Consider the following 16,244-nt stretch of genomic DNA (forward strand, 5'->3'; position numbering starts at 1 on the left):
CAAAGAGGAGGGGATCATATAGAGGCAAAGTTCACTGTGGGTCATTCTTAGAATTTTGCCTACCACAAACCTAAAACTGTGATATGACTATATCAGGGTACTATGATATGATATGACGAAAATCAGGGTGGGAGAGGAGAAGCACAGGGTATGGCATAAGAAAACTAAATTCTTTAGGGCACCTGGGTGGCTCAGTTGGTTAAGTGTCTGCCTTCGGCTCAGGTCATAATGGGATTGAGCTCAGGAAGGCAATATATAATGGTCAAAAATGGATAAATCAATACATATCATATGAGCATTTTGCTTAGAAGTAGGAAGGTTAAGTACCAAAGAAACAACTATAAAGTTGAAAATTTGTCTCTGTAGAGTGGAGGTGAAAGGACTGGGGTAGAAGACTCATTTTCATTATAAGCTCTTAAGCATTATTGCATTTAATATTGCTTTGAAAAGGAATTACAAAGATTACTCTTTTTTAAAGATTTATTTATTTTAGCGAGAGAGAAAAAGCGTGTATACATGTCCAGGAAAAGAGGCAGAGGGGGAGGGAAAGGGACAAGCGGATTCTGTTCTGAGCACAGAGCCTAATATGGGGCTTGATCCCATGACCCTGAGATCACCACCTGAGCCAAAACCAAGAGTCAGATGCTTAGCCAACTGAGCCACCCAGGTGCCCCAAGAATTACATAGAAAACTTTAAATGTTTTTGATTAGACATGAGGAAGATAACTAAAAGTTTTTAAAAATACAAAAATCATAAAATAAGTTTGCTTTGCAAATGCTTGACTCCACTTTAAACAGACCCAAATGGAAATTATACATGATGCACTATGGGGGCAAACAAGGCCATGGCACTCATCAACAGACACATTTTCAAAGATGTGGAATTGGCACCATATCAAAAAAATTGGTGAATCTACAGTCACATGCATTAAGTGAAACTAAAATGTATAAGGTATGTATCTTTTCTTGATTTCCCAATTTACAATGTAATCTTTGACCAGTTATTTGTCTAAGAGTCTACAGTCCAACTGACCCTTGAACAACATAGTTTTGAACTGCATGGGACACAGAAAATTTGAAGATACAGTTGGGCAATCTCCCAAAGAATGCCTTTTTGTTTTTAAAATAAAACCAAAATTTTAAAATAAAACAATACTTTTTTTTTTTTTTTTTTTTGTCAGAGAGAGAGAAAGGGAGAAGCAGGCTCCCCACTGAGCAAGGAGTCCGATGTGGGACTCGATCCCATGACCCTGGGATCCTGACCTGAGCAAAGGCAAACACTTAAATGACAGAGCCACTGAGGTGTCCCTACATGGATGTTTTTAATACACTAAACAAAAGGAAATTAAATATTATAAATGTAATTTCTCTTAGGATTTTCAAATTTTTTTGGAAAGATTTTATTTCAGAGAGGGAGGGAGAGAGAGCACAAATGTGGGGGAGAGGCAGAGGGAGAGGGAGAAGCAGAATTGCTGTTGAGTGGGGAGCCTGACACAGGGCTCAATCCCAGGATTTCCTGACTGAGCCACCTAGGTGCCTGCTCTAAAGATTTCCTTAATAACATTCTTTTCTCTACCTTTACTGTAAGAACACAATATATAATAAATATACAAAATAGGTATTAATTGGACAACCTATGTTCTCGGTAAAACTTCTGGTCAACAGGTTATTAGTAGTTAAGTTTTGGGAAGTCAAAAGTTATATGCAGATTTTTGACTTTGTTGGGGGGTGTCAGCGCCCCTAATCCCTATATTGTTCAAGGGTCAACTGTGATTATATTCAACTTACATTATATAGCACTTATTAATTGATCTGAACTTGCTAGCTTGTTATCTATTAGCAGGTTTATACCAGGGATCTGTAATTGGTAGTCTCAAGTTCATGGGTGTTGATTAGGTTATCCACACTCCAGGGTCAGATGGACCATATTTAGTTCAAGACGCCTCCTGGAAAAATGGAATCAGTGTACTAGTTGCCTTGTCAAACGGTGGTTTCACTAAATTCTTTTTTTTTTTTAAAGATTTTATTTATTTATTTGACAGAGAGAGATCACAAGTAGACAGAGAGGCAGGCAGAGAGAGAGAGGGAAGCAGGCTTCTTGCTGAGCAGAGAGCCCGATGCGGAACTCGATCCCAGGACCCTGAGATCATGACCTGAGCCGAAGGCAGCAGCTTAACCCACTGAGCCACCCAGGCGCCCCTCACTAAATTCTTGTCCCAGAAGTGAAACTTCCTAGTTTTCTATGGAGCAATAAGATGTGGATAAACTTCTACCCCTGGTTTCACCAACAACTCCAGCAAAGTTTGAGTTTTAAACAGAGAAAACACCAAACAATTGTTTTGATATCTGCATGCAATAGACCATGTAATAATGACTCTGTGATGTGTGTGCATATGTGTGTATGAGAGAGACTAAAAGAGAGGAGGAGGAACCCACCCAGTTCTTTCCCCCATGCTCGCAGAATACCACTCTAAGGCTAGAGAATTTTAACTTTCTACGGAAGTTGTCCAGGGGTATGAGAGAAGGTTACAAAGCACTGACTCCATGGAAGAGTTCCCAAGTCAACAACTCTGCTCATTAGCTGAGCAAAAAGTTACCACTCATTCAGCTCCAGTGAATGGTGGGCTCCTGGGAATCTTGAGACCACCTATTAGGGAATAGTGAACAACTTTACATAAAGCCCACCTGACATTCAAATTCAGGGTTTAGGAGTTAACAGATTTTCCAAGAAAGGCTGATCATCAATCACTTGTATAGTGGCCCATTCACAGCAAAAGATCTGTGTCATTTGTTCCCATTACTGTTTAAAAATGAGCGCAAGCAATATGTGTTTGAAAATTTAGAGTAAAATTCTGGCTCTATCACTGACCTTGTGTAAATAAGTTAACCTGTTTGAGCCTCAGTTTCCTTATTGGTAAAAAGGGACTAGTAATACCTACCTCACAGACATGTTGAGAGAATTAAATGGAATCATGCATGTGGAATGTTCAGCACAATGCCTGGCATGCAGTACATACTAAATAGATAGCTTCAGTGCTCGTTTCGGCAGCACGTATACTAAATAGATAGCTTCATATTACTAAGTTTTTTGAACCAACAAAATTTTGGATTTTTAAATAGAAGTTAGCAAGTGGACCTCCTCTGTCTAAATCTTATGGTAAGCAGAGAGTATAAAATTGACAGGGGAGGGGGAAAAATGTAGGGGTGACAAATTTGATGTCTAGTCTTCCTTTTAACCTTACATCTTAGGCCAACTGTTTGGCCAAACCTCCAGTCTCTGATAGTCTGCCAGTGGCATGAAAAAAATTGGGCAAGCAGATGATAACAGGATACTTTCCTATTACCCCCATAGTTTTATTTTTAAAAAATATGTGCATGCAAGTGAGTATACGGGGGGAGGGGCAGAGAATCTCAAGAAGACTCTTTGCTGAGCACAGAGCCCAATATAGGGCTTGATCTCAAGACCCTGAGATCATGACCTGAGCTGAAATCAGGAGTTGGGTGCTCAACCTACTAAGACACCCAGGTGTCCCTATTACCCCATAGTTTTGTAAAGCGAAGTCTTTCTCTCTGCCTAGCCTATGGCAAAATTAATTAGAAATGAAACTCAGACCTCTTTGGATTGGTATACGGTTTTGTTTACTAGTTTAGGTAGCAAACTGGGTAGGAAAAACCCATGCTTGGTGCTTAGTTCTCTCATAGTGAGAAGTCCCATCTAGTAGGGGCAGGCAGAGTTGGAGCAGCCAGGAGAGGCCTAATCTTAGAATAAGGAAGATTTATGGAATAGGCCAGATTTCTCTGAGAGAAGGTGAAGAGCTCCTTATTTGGAGACAATAGCAGCCCATGGCATAATGCTGGGATGGGTGGCGGCCAGCGGGGGAGGGCAGGTGTGGGGCTATTAAGGGATTTCTAGGGTCCACCAGTGGGACCCTTTGTACAAACCTTACCTGAAAGCTGCATATGTAAAACAGCTGCTTTGTTGTCATTAGAAAAAGGATATATTGTACCTAATAGAGTTCTATACTAGTCTCTCTCAATCTTTGTGTTTTATACTTACCAGTCACCCCGTACCTTCACCCCAATAAAACTTTGCTTTAGTACCTGCCAACACTTAATTTCCTTCACTTATGTTCTCCATTCTGTCCAAAATACCTTTCTCCTCCATTTCTGTGCTTTCAAACAATTTATCTTTTGTTTTACTTTATTTACTTGTCAGAGAGAGAGCACAAGCAGGGGGAGCGGCAGGCAGAGCAGGCAGAGGGAGAAGCAGGCTCCCCGCTGAGCAGGGAGCCCGATGTGGGACTCCATCCCTGGACCCCAGGATTATGACCTGAGCCGAAGGCAGACACTTAACCGACTGAGCCACCCAGGCGTCCCTCAGACAATTTATCTTTTAAGACCTTAACCAATCGTCACATCTCCAAAGCCTCCTCTAACTTCCTGTTTTAGTCATTCAAATATCATTTATTAATTTACTTACCTACAAGTATTTATTAAATCTCTATGTATTGGAACATTAGAGCATTATGTATTAGGTATTGCTAGGCATTGTGGGATAATATAATCAGATATTTACCATTGCCCATTAAAAATCCTTCAGTGGTTCCCTATAAAATTAAAATGCTTAGCATGGATAACAGCATCCTCAATTTCCTGGCCCCTGCCAAGTTTATAAGGCTTACTTCCCGGCACCTGTCTTACACTTTATCTGTACCCAAGGACTTAAAGAGTTCAGTGAATATGGCTCTCTCAACTCTCTGTTCCTTTGTCTGTGCAATATTCTCTTTTGGTCTACTTGGCAAATTCCCATCATCCTGGCAGCATTCTGTGCGAAGTCTTTCCTAAAGGATTCTCCTGTGCTCATTCAAATCCAATAGCATCAGGTATTTCCTCTTTTGTGGTCCCACAGTATTCCATATTTAATTTATTCATACATTATACTGCAAATTTTTTGTTTGCATATTTATCTTTAGGGCCACTTTATGGCAGAGACCTTATCCTATCTGTCCCCAGTCACCAACAGAAATCCGGCACAAAACTGTTTTTAGTAAATGTTAACTAAATGAGCAAATGGATAATAATGAACATTTATTCAGTTGAACAGGTTGAATGTCTTAATAAGGATATTAAATGACAGAAGAGGGAAACTCAATGGATAATCTCTGTACTCTGTAATTTTAGCTGGTGACTGGTGTAATTGTTAATTATGGGTGATAAAGCTCTAACACAAGGTAGAAAAAGAAACGGCCAAGAAGCAGCTCTTTTAAGCCTCTACCCAAATTCCCCTTACTTGTTTCTTCAGTTGTGTCCCTTTTCTTGTCCCGAAAGGAATTTTGATATCCCAATAGATATAAGTTGAAGAAGGCCATCTCAGCTCCTCCCTGTCGTCTTCTGGAATGTTTAGGCTGGAGCACTGGAGTCTGTTTGGTAACTATGGTAATGCCCTATGAATTACTATGACTAACACTCCCTTTACCTAAGGAGACACAGGATTTATGGGTTCACAGTAGAGCTGGAGTGGGACTGGGCTAAATAACTTCAGAAAAATGGAGGAATCAAGAGCCAGTTACCCTTTTTTTCTTGCACCAGTCTTTTTTATACTGTAAGTTTCAGAAGGCAGTGAATAGAAAGAGCACTGACTTGGGCTCACATATTACTTTTGCCATACTCTCAGTATCTGAGTTTGAATAGGTTAAGCCTCTGTTTATTTTAAAAAATGGCAATGGTATCTATCTCAGAGTTATGAGAATTAAATGATAATGTACGCAAATTTCTTAGCATAGTGTTCAGCATATAATGGAAACAAACAGTATTTAAATGTGAATATGGTATTTCCGATGAGTCTTTAAGTTATTTCAAGCAGTGGTGTGCTGAACCAGTTCATACTGATTTTTGAGCTGCCTCTTAAATTTTCGGGAGTTTTACAAGATGGTTGTTTAAAATTATCAAAACTTACAATTAAATAAATCATATGAAAAGTAAAGGTAGTAAATACTAAAAACTCATCTCTTCCTAATTATTTTACTATTATTTATGCTCATGAAGTTTTATCTATTGTATGTGTATATTCTGTTATTTTTATTCTTTTTTCTGTTTGCTTTTCAGTTTGGGAAGTTTCTGTTGACAAATCTTCAAACTCACTGTTTCTTTCCTTGGTTGTGTCCAGTGTATTGATAAGCCCATCAAAGGCATTCATTTCCTTTACAGTTTTTTTTTTTTTTTTTTTTAAAGTAAGCTCTAGGCCCAACATGGGGCTTGAACTCGTGAGATCAAGATCAAGAGTCACACATTCTAGTGACTGAGCCAGCCAGGCACCCCTGTAATAGGTTTTTTTTAATTCCCAACATTTCCTTTTGACTCTTAGTTTTCATTTCCATGCTTCATTACTCACCTATTCTTGCATGTTGTCCACTTTTTCCATTAGAGTCCTTAGCATATTAATCAGTTAAATTCCCATTTTGACAATTCAAAAATTTCCGCCATATATGACTCTGGTTCTGATACTTGCTTTGTCTTGAGACTGCATTTTTTGCCTTTTAGCATTCCATATATATATTTTTTTTTTTTTTTAAATTTAAAATTTTTTTTTTTTTTTTGTAGAAAGATACACATGATACATTAAGTAAAAGGAATGGATGTTTTACATTTATCTGTTTGGGAGTTCAGGTGCTATTTCCTGTTTATTATGGCTATAGGTATCACAGGCTAAAATTTCCTCTGATGTCTTTGTCTCCCCTGTTGTCTTTGGGTTTCCTTTCAGACTCCTATTTAAATAGGGTCTGAGGGCACCTGGGTGGCTCAGTGGGTTAAAGCCTCTGCCTTCGGCTCAGGTCATGATCTCAGGGTCCTGGGATTGAGCCCTGCATCGGGCTCTCTGCTCAGCAGGGAGCCTGCTTCCTCCTTCCTCTCTCTCTGCCTGCCTCTCTGACTACTTGTGATGTGAATAAATAAAATCTTTAAAAAAAAAATAGGGTCTGAGTCTGTAGTTCTTTTGTTATAATCACCTGTTATTATATAGGAGACCTACCGATGTGTTGGTAAGGGAGGGTGGGTGGAGAAAGTGCTTTATAATCCTATCAGGTCTCAGTTTTTTAGTGAGCTTGTGTCCCCTCCGGACTGCGACCTTCACAAATGCTAGAGTTGGTTATTTTGCTTTTCCTATATTGGCTAGGCTCTGTTAAATAGCTTCCATTGAGGACAGTCCTTTGTTAAGGACAACTGAATGCTCTGGGTCTATTCCCAAGTAGCTCTTTTTTCCCTTTCCCTTCCAGAAGGACAGGGGATTTTTCTCCAATCTTCACAGTAAGAACTATGGGGCTCCTGGAAGTAAAACTCATGAAAGTGCAGGGGCCCTCAAGAGGTTTTGTTTTGTTTTTAAAGATTTTATTTATTTATTTGACAGAGAGACAGAGTACAAGCAGGGGAAGCAGCAGGGAGAGGGAGAAGCAGGCTCCCCACAGAGCCCAATGTGGGTCTTAATCCCAGGACCCTGGGATCATGACCGGAAGGCAGATGCTTAACTGACTGAGTCCCCCAGGTGCACCTCTGCTGGTTGTTGTTTTTGTTGTTGTTGTTTTTTCCAAGTCTCTCAACCTAGGCCAAGTTTAGTCTCCACCAATTAGTCAACTGCCTTTCATGTATTCCTACCAGTTGCTGGTTTCAATAGTAGTTTTTGGTCTCAATAAGCCATGGGTCTCTGTTCTGCCTTTTCTGATTCTGCCTGTTTCTCCAGTTTTTGTGGTGGAGGTCTACCCTGTCCCCTTAATGCTCTGCTTAATCTAACAAGGGTTGTTGATTTTCAGTTTATGCAGGTTTTGTTGTTGTTGTTGCTGTTATAAAAATAGGAGCAATGACTTCCAAGCTCTTTACATATTGGACTGGAAACCAGAAGTCCCTGTCTATTGTATCTATATGGTGGAAATACTATGTGATGGTTCGTTCATCTCATCCCACGTCCATGCTCTGTGATGTCATGTTGGTAGCTTGAAATTGGCCATAATGGGAGAATTTAGACTACAGAAATGGTAAATGCTGCAAACAAAAGCTTGATTTATTTTGACTAGACTTAAGCGATAGTATGTAAATAATGTAGATTAAGTTTAAAAATATATCATGTCTATGCCCATTACATCGTCAAGAGCACAAAGAATTGAAAGGTTCTTCCAGTTTCAAAAACGATTATCCAATTCAGCAAAGATGTTGCTCAAGTCACTGACAAATAAGTGAAGTTCCAACATAAGTCTCATTGTCTCATTTTTTGGGGGGGAGCAGAGGGAGAGGGAGAGAGAATCTTGAGCAGGTTCCACGCTTGGCCCCTTATTTCACTTTTATCTTACTGATTAATGCAAATTAAAATGTCAAAAAAGAGTCAAAACTATTCTCATTTGCTGGGGTGCCTGGGTTGCTCAGTCAGTTAGGCTTCTGACTCTTAATTTTGGCCCTGGTCATGGCATCATCTCAGGGTCTTGAGATTGAGCTCTGCATGGGGCTCTATGCTCAGTAGGGAATCTACTTGGGATTCTCTCCCTCTCTCTCTCTCCCCCTTCTCCTCCCTCATTTGTATGTGTGCTTGCTCTCCCTCTCTGAAATAAATAAATCTTTGGAAAAAAACCCTATTCTCATTTGTCAGATGTAATCACAGGTTGGTTCTTGAATCAAGAAGTTGGCAAAACTGAGTGAAAGCATTCTGTGAGAATCAACTGGCTATAGGAAATTTATAATAAAGATCATATACTGTATTTTTTATGTGTGCTACACATTTATGTTCATGTTTGAACTTATGTATGTATACATACACATACAATTATTTTCTGGATAGCTGGTTATTCATAATTTACCTGTATACCCATACCATGGTCGATTTCAAGCTATCATAGGACACCAAATGAATGTGGATTTGGGAATCGTTACAAATGGCAAACCATCTTCTCGTGTTTTAATCTGGAGACTATATAAATGTTGGAAAGAAATTATTTTGACAATAAATATGTACTGAACACCTATTGTGCCTGATGGTGTCCCGTCAAGATCCAGAGATGACATTTAAGATCACACAGCTAAGGGACCCTGGGTGGCTCAGTCAGTTAAGTGTCTGCCTTCAGCTCGGGCTGTGATCTTGGGGTCCTAAAATCAAGACCCATGTCTGGCTTCCTGCTCAGTAGATAAAGTGTCTCTGCTATGCCACTCCCCCCCTCCCTCTCTAATGATTAAATAAAATCTATTAAAAAAATCACAAGGTAGTTAAAAGAATACCTGGGAATTTTAAGGATATTATATTAAGTGAAATAAGCCAGTCACAGAGACAAACACTGTATGATTCTACTTATGTAAGAGATCTAAAGCAGTCAAACTCACAGAAACACAAAGGTTGTCAGGGCTGGGACCAGGGGGAAATGAAGCATATAGAAATAAAGTTTCAGGGGCGCCTGGGTGGCTCAGTGGGTTAAAGCCTCTGCTTTTGGCTCGGGTCGTGATCCCAGGGTCCTGGGATCGAGCCCCGCATCGGGCTCTCTGCTCGGCGGGGAGCCTGCTTCCTCCTCTCTCTCTCTGCCTGCCTCTCTGCCTACCTGTGATCTCTGTCTGTCAAATGAAATGAATAAAATCTTAAAAAAAAAAAAAAAAAAGAAATAAAGTTTCAGGTTTGCAAAATGAAAAAGTTGTGGAGATCTGTTACATAACAATTTGAATATACCTGATACTATGAAACTGTACACATAGAAATAGTCAAGGGTTTAAAAAAAAAAAAAAAGAATAGCTGGGATTTGAATCCAGGCCTGATTCAAAACTCTTGTTTAGCAATTGTTATACTGCCTCCTACTTTCAAATATTTATCCTCTCAAACAATATTTCCTTTCTCTGAGTTACACAGGTCCTGGTCTTCTGTATGGCAGGATAGCCACTGATTACCACCCGCATTGCCTAGAGCTTAACAGATACCAGAACTTGTTCTTGGAAAATTGGTATACGCATCCAGGACAGCAAATTCAAAATGGAGCTGTCAATCCAAGAGTTTAAATGAAGGACCAGGGGTACCTGGGTGGCTCAGATGGTTAGGCGTCTGTCTTTGGCGCAGGTCATGATGCCAGGTTCCTAGGATTGAGCCCCTGGGTCAGGCTCTCTGCTCAGCAGGGAGTCTGCTTCTCCCTCTCCCTGTCCCCCTGCTCGAATGCTCTCTCCCAGAAAAATAAAATGTTTAAAATAAAAATGGAGAACCAAACAAAGGTCAGGGAAAGAGGCAAGAGGGTTCTGGGAGAAATAATTTTGGTTGTTTAAAAGACAATATAGGGACGCCTGGGTGGCTCAGTTGGTTAAGCAGCTGACTTCGGCTCAGGTCATGATCCCAGAGTCCTGGGATCGAGTCCCACATCGGGCTCCTTGCTCGGCAGGGAGCCTGCTTCTCCCTCTGCCTCTGCCTGCCACTCTGTATGCCTGTGCTCGCTCTCTCTTCCTCTCTCTCTCTGATAAATAAATAAAATCTTAAAAAAAAAAAAAGACAATATAATTGGGACTTGGGTAGCTCAGTTAGATGTCTGCCTTTGGCACAGGTCATCATCCCAGAGTCCCTGGTTTGAGCCTGCATCTGGCTCTCTGCTCAGCAGGGAGTCTGCTTCTCCATCTCCCTCTGCTCCTCCCCCCAGCTCATTTTTTCTCTCAAAGAAGTAAATCAATCTTTTTTTTTTAATATTTTATTTATTTATTTGACAGAGATCACAAATAGGCAGAGAGGCAGGCAGAGAGAGGAAGGGAAGCAGGCTCCCGGCTGAGCAGAGAGCCTGAGCCCAAGGCAGAGGCTTTAACCCACTAAGCCACCCAGGCGCCCCAAGTAAATCAAATCTTTAAGAGATTATAATGACTACATAATTTTAAAAAAATGCTTATTCTATTAAAAGGAACACACCTGTGACATTAGTTAGATGTTTGAAATCATTATTTTTTAACATGTTGTAACCTGAAATAAGTCATTTAAATCTTCCTGAACCTCAATTTTTCTGGAGTAAAATGTAGCTAATGCTAATTATAGGTAGTATAGGGCAAAGGAGGGCCTGAAATGGAAGGAAATATGTCTGAGAATGAATCAGAATCAAACTGAGTGGGAGCAGCCATGTCTAAAATGGAAAAAACTCAAAATATTATGAAAGACAAAGGATTCTAATACTATCCCAATTTAATCAAGGTAAATTGTTTCAGAAAAGCAAGAATACAGTTTGCTAGAATGGAAAGAACAATGGAATTAGACCTGATTTAAAAATCAACACTTACAAGCAGTGCAGCATAGGGCAAACTACTTAATTTCCCCAAGCCCTGGTTTCTTCCTTGCAGGGTGCTGTAACCATTTATTTGACAAATATTTATTGACTACTAGGGCCAGGACTGTATTAGGTAGGTGCCATGGATACATCTCAATTTTAATATAATAAAGACTCTGATAATATTTACTGAATGTTTTCGATGTTCCTAGGTGCCAGGTACTATTACAAAGGATTTTAATTAATTATAGCTTCATTTAGTCCTTCCCACAACTTAAAATGTAGGTACTAGCGTTATCATTTACATTTATATATAAGAGGCACAAAGAGGTTAGGTATCTTGCCCAGGATCAAACAGGCATCAGGCGTTCCGCTGGGAAATTTCTTGATGGAGGACGGGAACTTTCAAGTTCTTAGGTGTGCAAGGTGGAGGTAGAAGCTTTCCACAAAGGAGCAGCTTTAGTTCGCTCTCTACAGAACGGGGGTTGAAACGTTACTACCTCTTGGGGTTGTGTCTTTTAAATGAAATAGTGTATCAATAGTGTGCCTGGAACATGGTAATCACTAAACATTGTGAATTAAATTTCATTTCCTCACGTTGAATCACTGTGGCGAAGCACAGGACTTTTTTCAAGGCTTTAGGTAAACGTTGTAAAAAGCTTTGCAAATGGGCGGTTAACAACAACAACAACGTTAAGAGCTTTCTACTTGCTTTATATTGCGATATACGTTAGGGCCACTCTCTGATCACTTTTTTCTGTTTTTGACAGTCTCACCTGTTCTCTGTCAAGTTCGTGATCTCCCTCATTTTCTACCGTCACCTCCGCTACAGACGAAGTTCTCCAAGAAACCGCCGAGGGGCGCGTGGGCGGGCGCTTTATCCCGCCACAACAGTCGACTCGCCACCTCGTCCACCACGCGAAAGCTAAACCCCGCTCTCGCGCGAGGAAACGTGGTTTCGAGCGAGAACTTCTACCCCCACCCCGCCTCCCAAGGGTCACATGACTGGCGCCTGCGTCCTAGACTCAAGGTCTTTCCTGGTCGCCTACTGGCTGTTAACTCGGCTACAGGTTGTCGCGAGGTCCATTCCGGATATAGACTCTTCAACTAGCCCTCCTTTGCGGAAGCCTGTCACAACCTAGCCGTCCACATTTTAGCGGAAGTTCGTCACGTCGCGGTTGCCCCCGCACAGCGGATGTGTGTCGCCGCTTAGGTGACGCTGGGAAGTGCTTGCAGCCTCCGCCGCTGCCTTCTGGTTGAAGCACTATGGAGGGAGAGAGGAAGAACAACAACAAACGGTGGTATTTTACTCGAGAACAACTGGAAAATAGCCCATCCCGTCGTTTTGGCCTGGACCCAGATAAAGAACTTTCTAATCGCCAGCAGGCGGCCAATCTGCTCCAGGACATGGGACAACGTCTTAACGTGTATCCTTGCGGCCTAGGCCTCCGGCCTTGGAGTCAGACCCGCCTTGCTAGGGCTTCAAGGCTTCAGGCTCTGTCAGGGACGGAAGAGAGAGGAGGTGGGCAGGGGCTGAATGTCTAGGTGAGAGAGCCTCCGATGGGGCGGGCTGAAGTTCAGTGTTGCGCCACGGAAGCGAGGCGGAGTTAATTTCCCGCTCGCTCACCAGTGCCACCAGCGTTGCTGGGAATTCGTATCCTTCGCAGCTTTGTGTTTTAACCAGCCGTTCCTGGTCCCATTTCGTTGTGTTCTGGTCTCCTGGTTTGGTGACTTAGAGATAGTACTTTTCTGCTATTCCCCAGGGGTTTGGTGGAGGTTTCACTGTTGATGGCTGCTTTTTGAACTTAGTGTGTAAAGACAGTTTTGAGAAATTCAGGACCTGTAGGTCTTAAGAGAGGGTGGCCTAGAATTAATGCTCCAGCTATGGTTCAAAATCGTTCCTTCCACTTACTAGCTGTTTAAGAAACCTGTCAAATTCTTGGTTTTCTTGTCTGTAAAATGGAGTGATAACTCTTGCATGTAAATTCTGTACCTAAGAAAATGCCTGGCACTCATGTTCAGATGGTAGCTACTGTAAAACTTACAGAATTTCAGAGGAAGGAAGGATGTCAGTTTCTGTTTGTAAGGATATAGACCCAGGGATCTAATGTTTTAAAAAACCGTTTACAGAATGTTGAGTTTTTAACTTACTCAGTTCTGATGTGTACTTGTTTTCTTTATATTTCAAAGATCAGATAATTTAGTGATCCCCCCCCCTTCAAGTATTTTTTGTCAGAAAATATGCTCACTTTGTAGCAGAGAAAGCTTATGTAGTTAATAAAGTTCTTTCCACTCTGGAAATGAAAAATTATTTTTGGGTGAAGCTCCTATTATAGTGTGTGGCTGGCTGTAATGGCTTAAAGTTGTGCTCACCTCAAAAGAGGTGTCCTATTTATTGAGGATATTTGATTTGTTTCCCAAGCATTAGGTCAGTACTAAGTTAAATTTCCTGTTTGAAATTCTGTTTTAGTACAACTAGCCCTTTTTTATGTGTGTGTTGTTATTAAGGTTGTTGACATCTTCGGACCACAACCTCTTCCCTGAATAACCCACATTGTCTCTGAGGTCTTTAGAAGTAAGGCATTTAAAATTTTGTCAGTGAATGAGTATCAAATCATTCCACAGTGTTTCTTCTCCCAGGGATCACCATATGAGAAGGCTTAGTTGCCACGCACAAGGGGGACTGAAAAGTTAATTTTTGGAGCTTAGAAAGTGAGTAGATAGTAGAGACATACCTAGGGGCCAGATCAGGGAGGGTGTTATAAGTCACGTGAAGAGATATCCTGAGCTAATGGATCATCACAGCAGGATTTTCAGGAGGCAAGTGACAGGTTTAGGTCTACATAAATTTTTTATATTCCTTGATCCACACATGCTAAGAAGCTTGGTTGTTATCAGTTCAGCAGATTTACATACTGAATACCGGTTGTGGGTAAGGCATTATGTTAAGCGTCAGTTGGTGGTTAATAATTTGGTGAAAGGAAACAGATTTGCTCTTTAATTTGGAAAAGTAAGTATGATTTTCATTTAGAACCATGTACTGTGCTTAACTGCATGGTCCTTTTGGGAGGATATATAGGCTGTATTTTTGGGAGTTGTTCTGCCTGCCTGTTTTGGGGCCTTAACTTTAACATTATAGCTCACAATTGACTATCAACACTGCTATAGTATACATGCATCGATTCTACATGATTCAGTCCTTTACACAGTTCCATCGAAATGTAAGTATTATTACTATTTTGTATAGTGTAATCATTTTGTGATCGATTCCAGCAGCTTCCTGTGTGTGGGGGGTGAGGAGGTTGATCTATGTTGCTGAACTGGGATTTGAAATTTAGAAAATAGGATTGATCACTTTCATTGTGTGTCACCCTGAATCCAGTCTTCCAGTTTTTCAGTAACCTGTCTGGTTAGTTATTTGGTAGGTTTAGTGCATCTTTAGGATAGATGGATTCTCTAATAAAGAAATCGATAATTGAACACCACCATTTTTGGGTTGGGAGAGGAGCATTAAAAGGGAGATGATGCTTAATTTAAGTGTAACTTTTGAAGTGGTAAATAGTAATGTAGCCACAGGAAAACAAGTGAATGTAAGTGATTTCGATTTTCTAAAAATCTTTGATAGAATTGCAATCAGTGACTGGTTAGAGAGGGAAAACACATTATGTGATGATGGGGGGCGACTTTTAAGACAGGAAGAAGAAAATAATAGTAATAAAGGGATTTTTTTTTCCTGGACAGAATTGTAAATAGTGCTATTTTCGGTTTTGATACCTGAAATGGTCCTATTTAACATTATTATAAATGACTTTGAAGTGAGTACATAGTGATATCCCGGTTGCAGGTAAGACTATATTTGTTTAATTAAATCACAAGGTAATAGGGCTAAACTTGATGAATACTTAAGATGGGTTTGTGAGTCAAATATTTCTTCCCCCTTTTTTTTTTAAAGAAAGGTTGTGTTTTGAAGAAAAGTGTTTAAGACTTACCCTTAGGATGATAGGCTTTGAGCTCTTTAAAAAAAAAAAATTATTTATTTATTTGACAGAGAAAGATCACAAGCAGGCAGAGAGGCAGGCAGAGAGAGGGGGGAAGCAGGCTCCCTGCTGAGCAGAGTCCGATGTGGGGCTCGATCCCAGGACCCTGAGATCATGACCTGAGCTGAAGGCAGAGGCTTAACCCACTGAGCCACCCAGGCGCCCCTGAGCTCTTTTTTTTTTTAATGCCATGGAAAGAGAATCTGTGAAGCTAGATAGTGCTCTTGTAATATAAGTTGGCATACTCAGTATTGGGAGTAACTGTACTGGAAACCCTTTGGATCTGTGGATTAAGTATTCCCAATTTTTATCCAGTCAGCTTGGCTTTCTCCTACCAGTAGACCTCTTACCTCCAGCCATGCCCTACCACTGATTGCAAGAAGCAAGTTTATTAAGACAGAGAAAAGCATTTAATGAGGATATCTGTCTGATAGCTCTATAATAGAAGGTAGTGGATAAAGAATGAAATTTGAGGAGGAAGTCCATAGCTGTCTTGCCAATTCTGAATGTTCTTCATGTCTTCCCTTTCATAATGGTAAAGATTTGAAATCTAGGATGAAATACATCTCAAATCCGTTTGTCCACTTTGTGCACATGTATATTATATACTTCTCCTGCTTATATCTTTTAAGTTATATTTTTCCTTGTTTCCTGTGTATTAAGCTTAGCAAGGACAGAGACTCACTTTTCTGTGTATCCTCTGAAGTACCTTCAGTAAACTTGAATGAATGAATGAATGAACTGGTAATTATCCAATAAATATAGAGAGATTCCAGTGGATGACATGACCTTTTCCAAAATACAGTGACTTTTAAAATTTGGGATTGTCGATCCTCTCTAGAGAATTGATTTTAGGCACATTCTGGAACAGATCAAAAATACCACCCTTTAATATCTTAGTTTTAAGAAGTGATAAATCCAAGTTCAAATTTGAGAGGACTTAATACATTGTTGTAGCATT

The 16,244-nt window shown here is 40.4% G+C and overlaps 2 protein-coding genes across 4 annotated transcripts in view; one reads left to right on the forward strand and one right to left on the reverse strand.

Annotated features, from left to right (window-relative positions):
* Nucleotides 1-5,687, reverse strand: part of TEX49 (testis expressed 49) — a 30,684-nt gene extending 24,997 nt beyond the window's left edge. Inside the window, exon 1 of the mRNA XM_047740600.1 lies at nucleotides 5,291-5,687. Coding sequence (XP_047596556.1) covers nucleotides 5,291-5,369 — 79 coding nt within the window. The 5' untranslated portion in view covers nucleotides 5,370-5,687. The remainder of the gene's footprint in view (nucleotides 1-5,290) is intronic.
* A 6,456-nt stretch (nucleotides 5,688-12,143) lies between these two features.
* CCNT1 (cyclin T1) overlaps nucleotides 12,144-16,244 on the forward strand; it is a 36,217-nt gene continuing 32,116 nt past the window's right edge. For all 3 annotated transcript variants that reach the window (XM_047740593.1, XM_047740594.1, XM_047740595.1), the window contains exons 1-2: nucleotides 12,144-12,673; nucleotides 14,386-14,467. In XM_047740593.1, the coding sequence (XP_047596549.1) occupies nucleotides 12,513-12,673; nucleotides 14,386-14,467 (243 nt within the window). In that variant the 5' untranslated portion in view covers nucleotides 12,144-12,512. The remainder of the gene's footprint in view (nucleotides 12,674-14,385; nucleotides 14,468-16,244) is intronic.

The sequence above is a fragment of the Lutra lutra genome, chromosome 8 (assembly GCF_902655055.1).
Source record: "Lutra lutra chromosome 8, mLutLut1.2, whole genome shotgun sequence".
NCBI classification, from domain to species: Eukaryota; Metazoa; Chordata; class Mammalia; order Carnivora; family Mustelidae; genus Lutra; species Lutra lutra.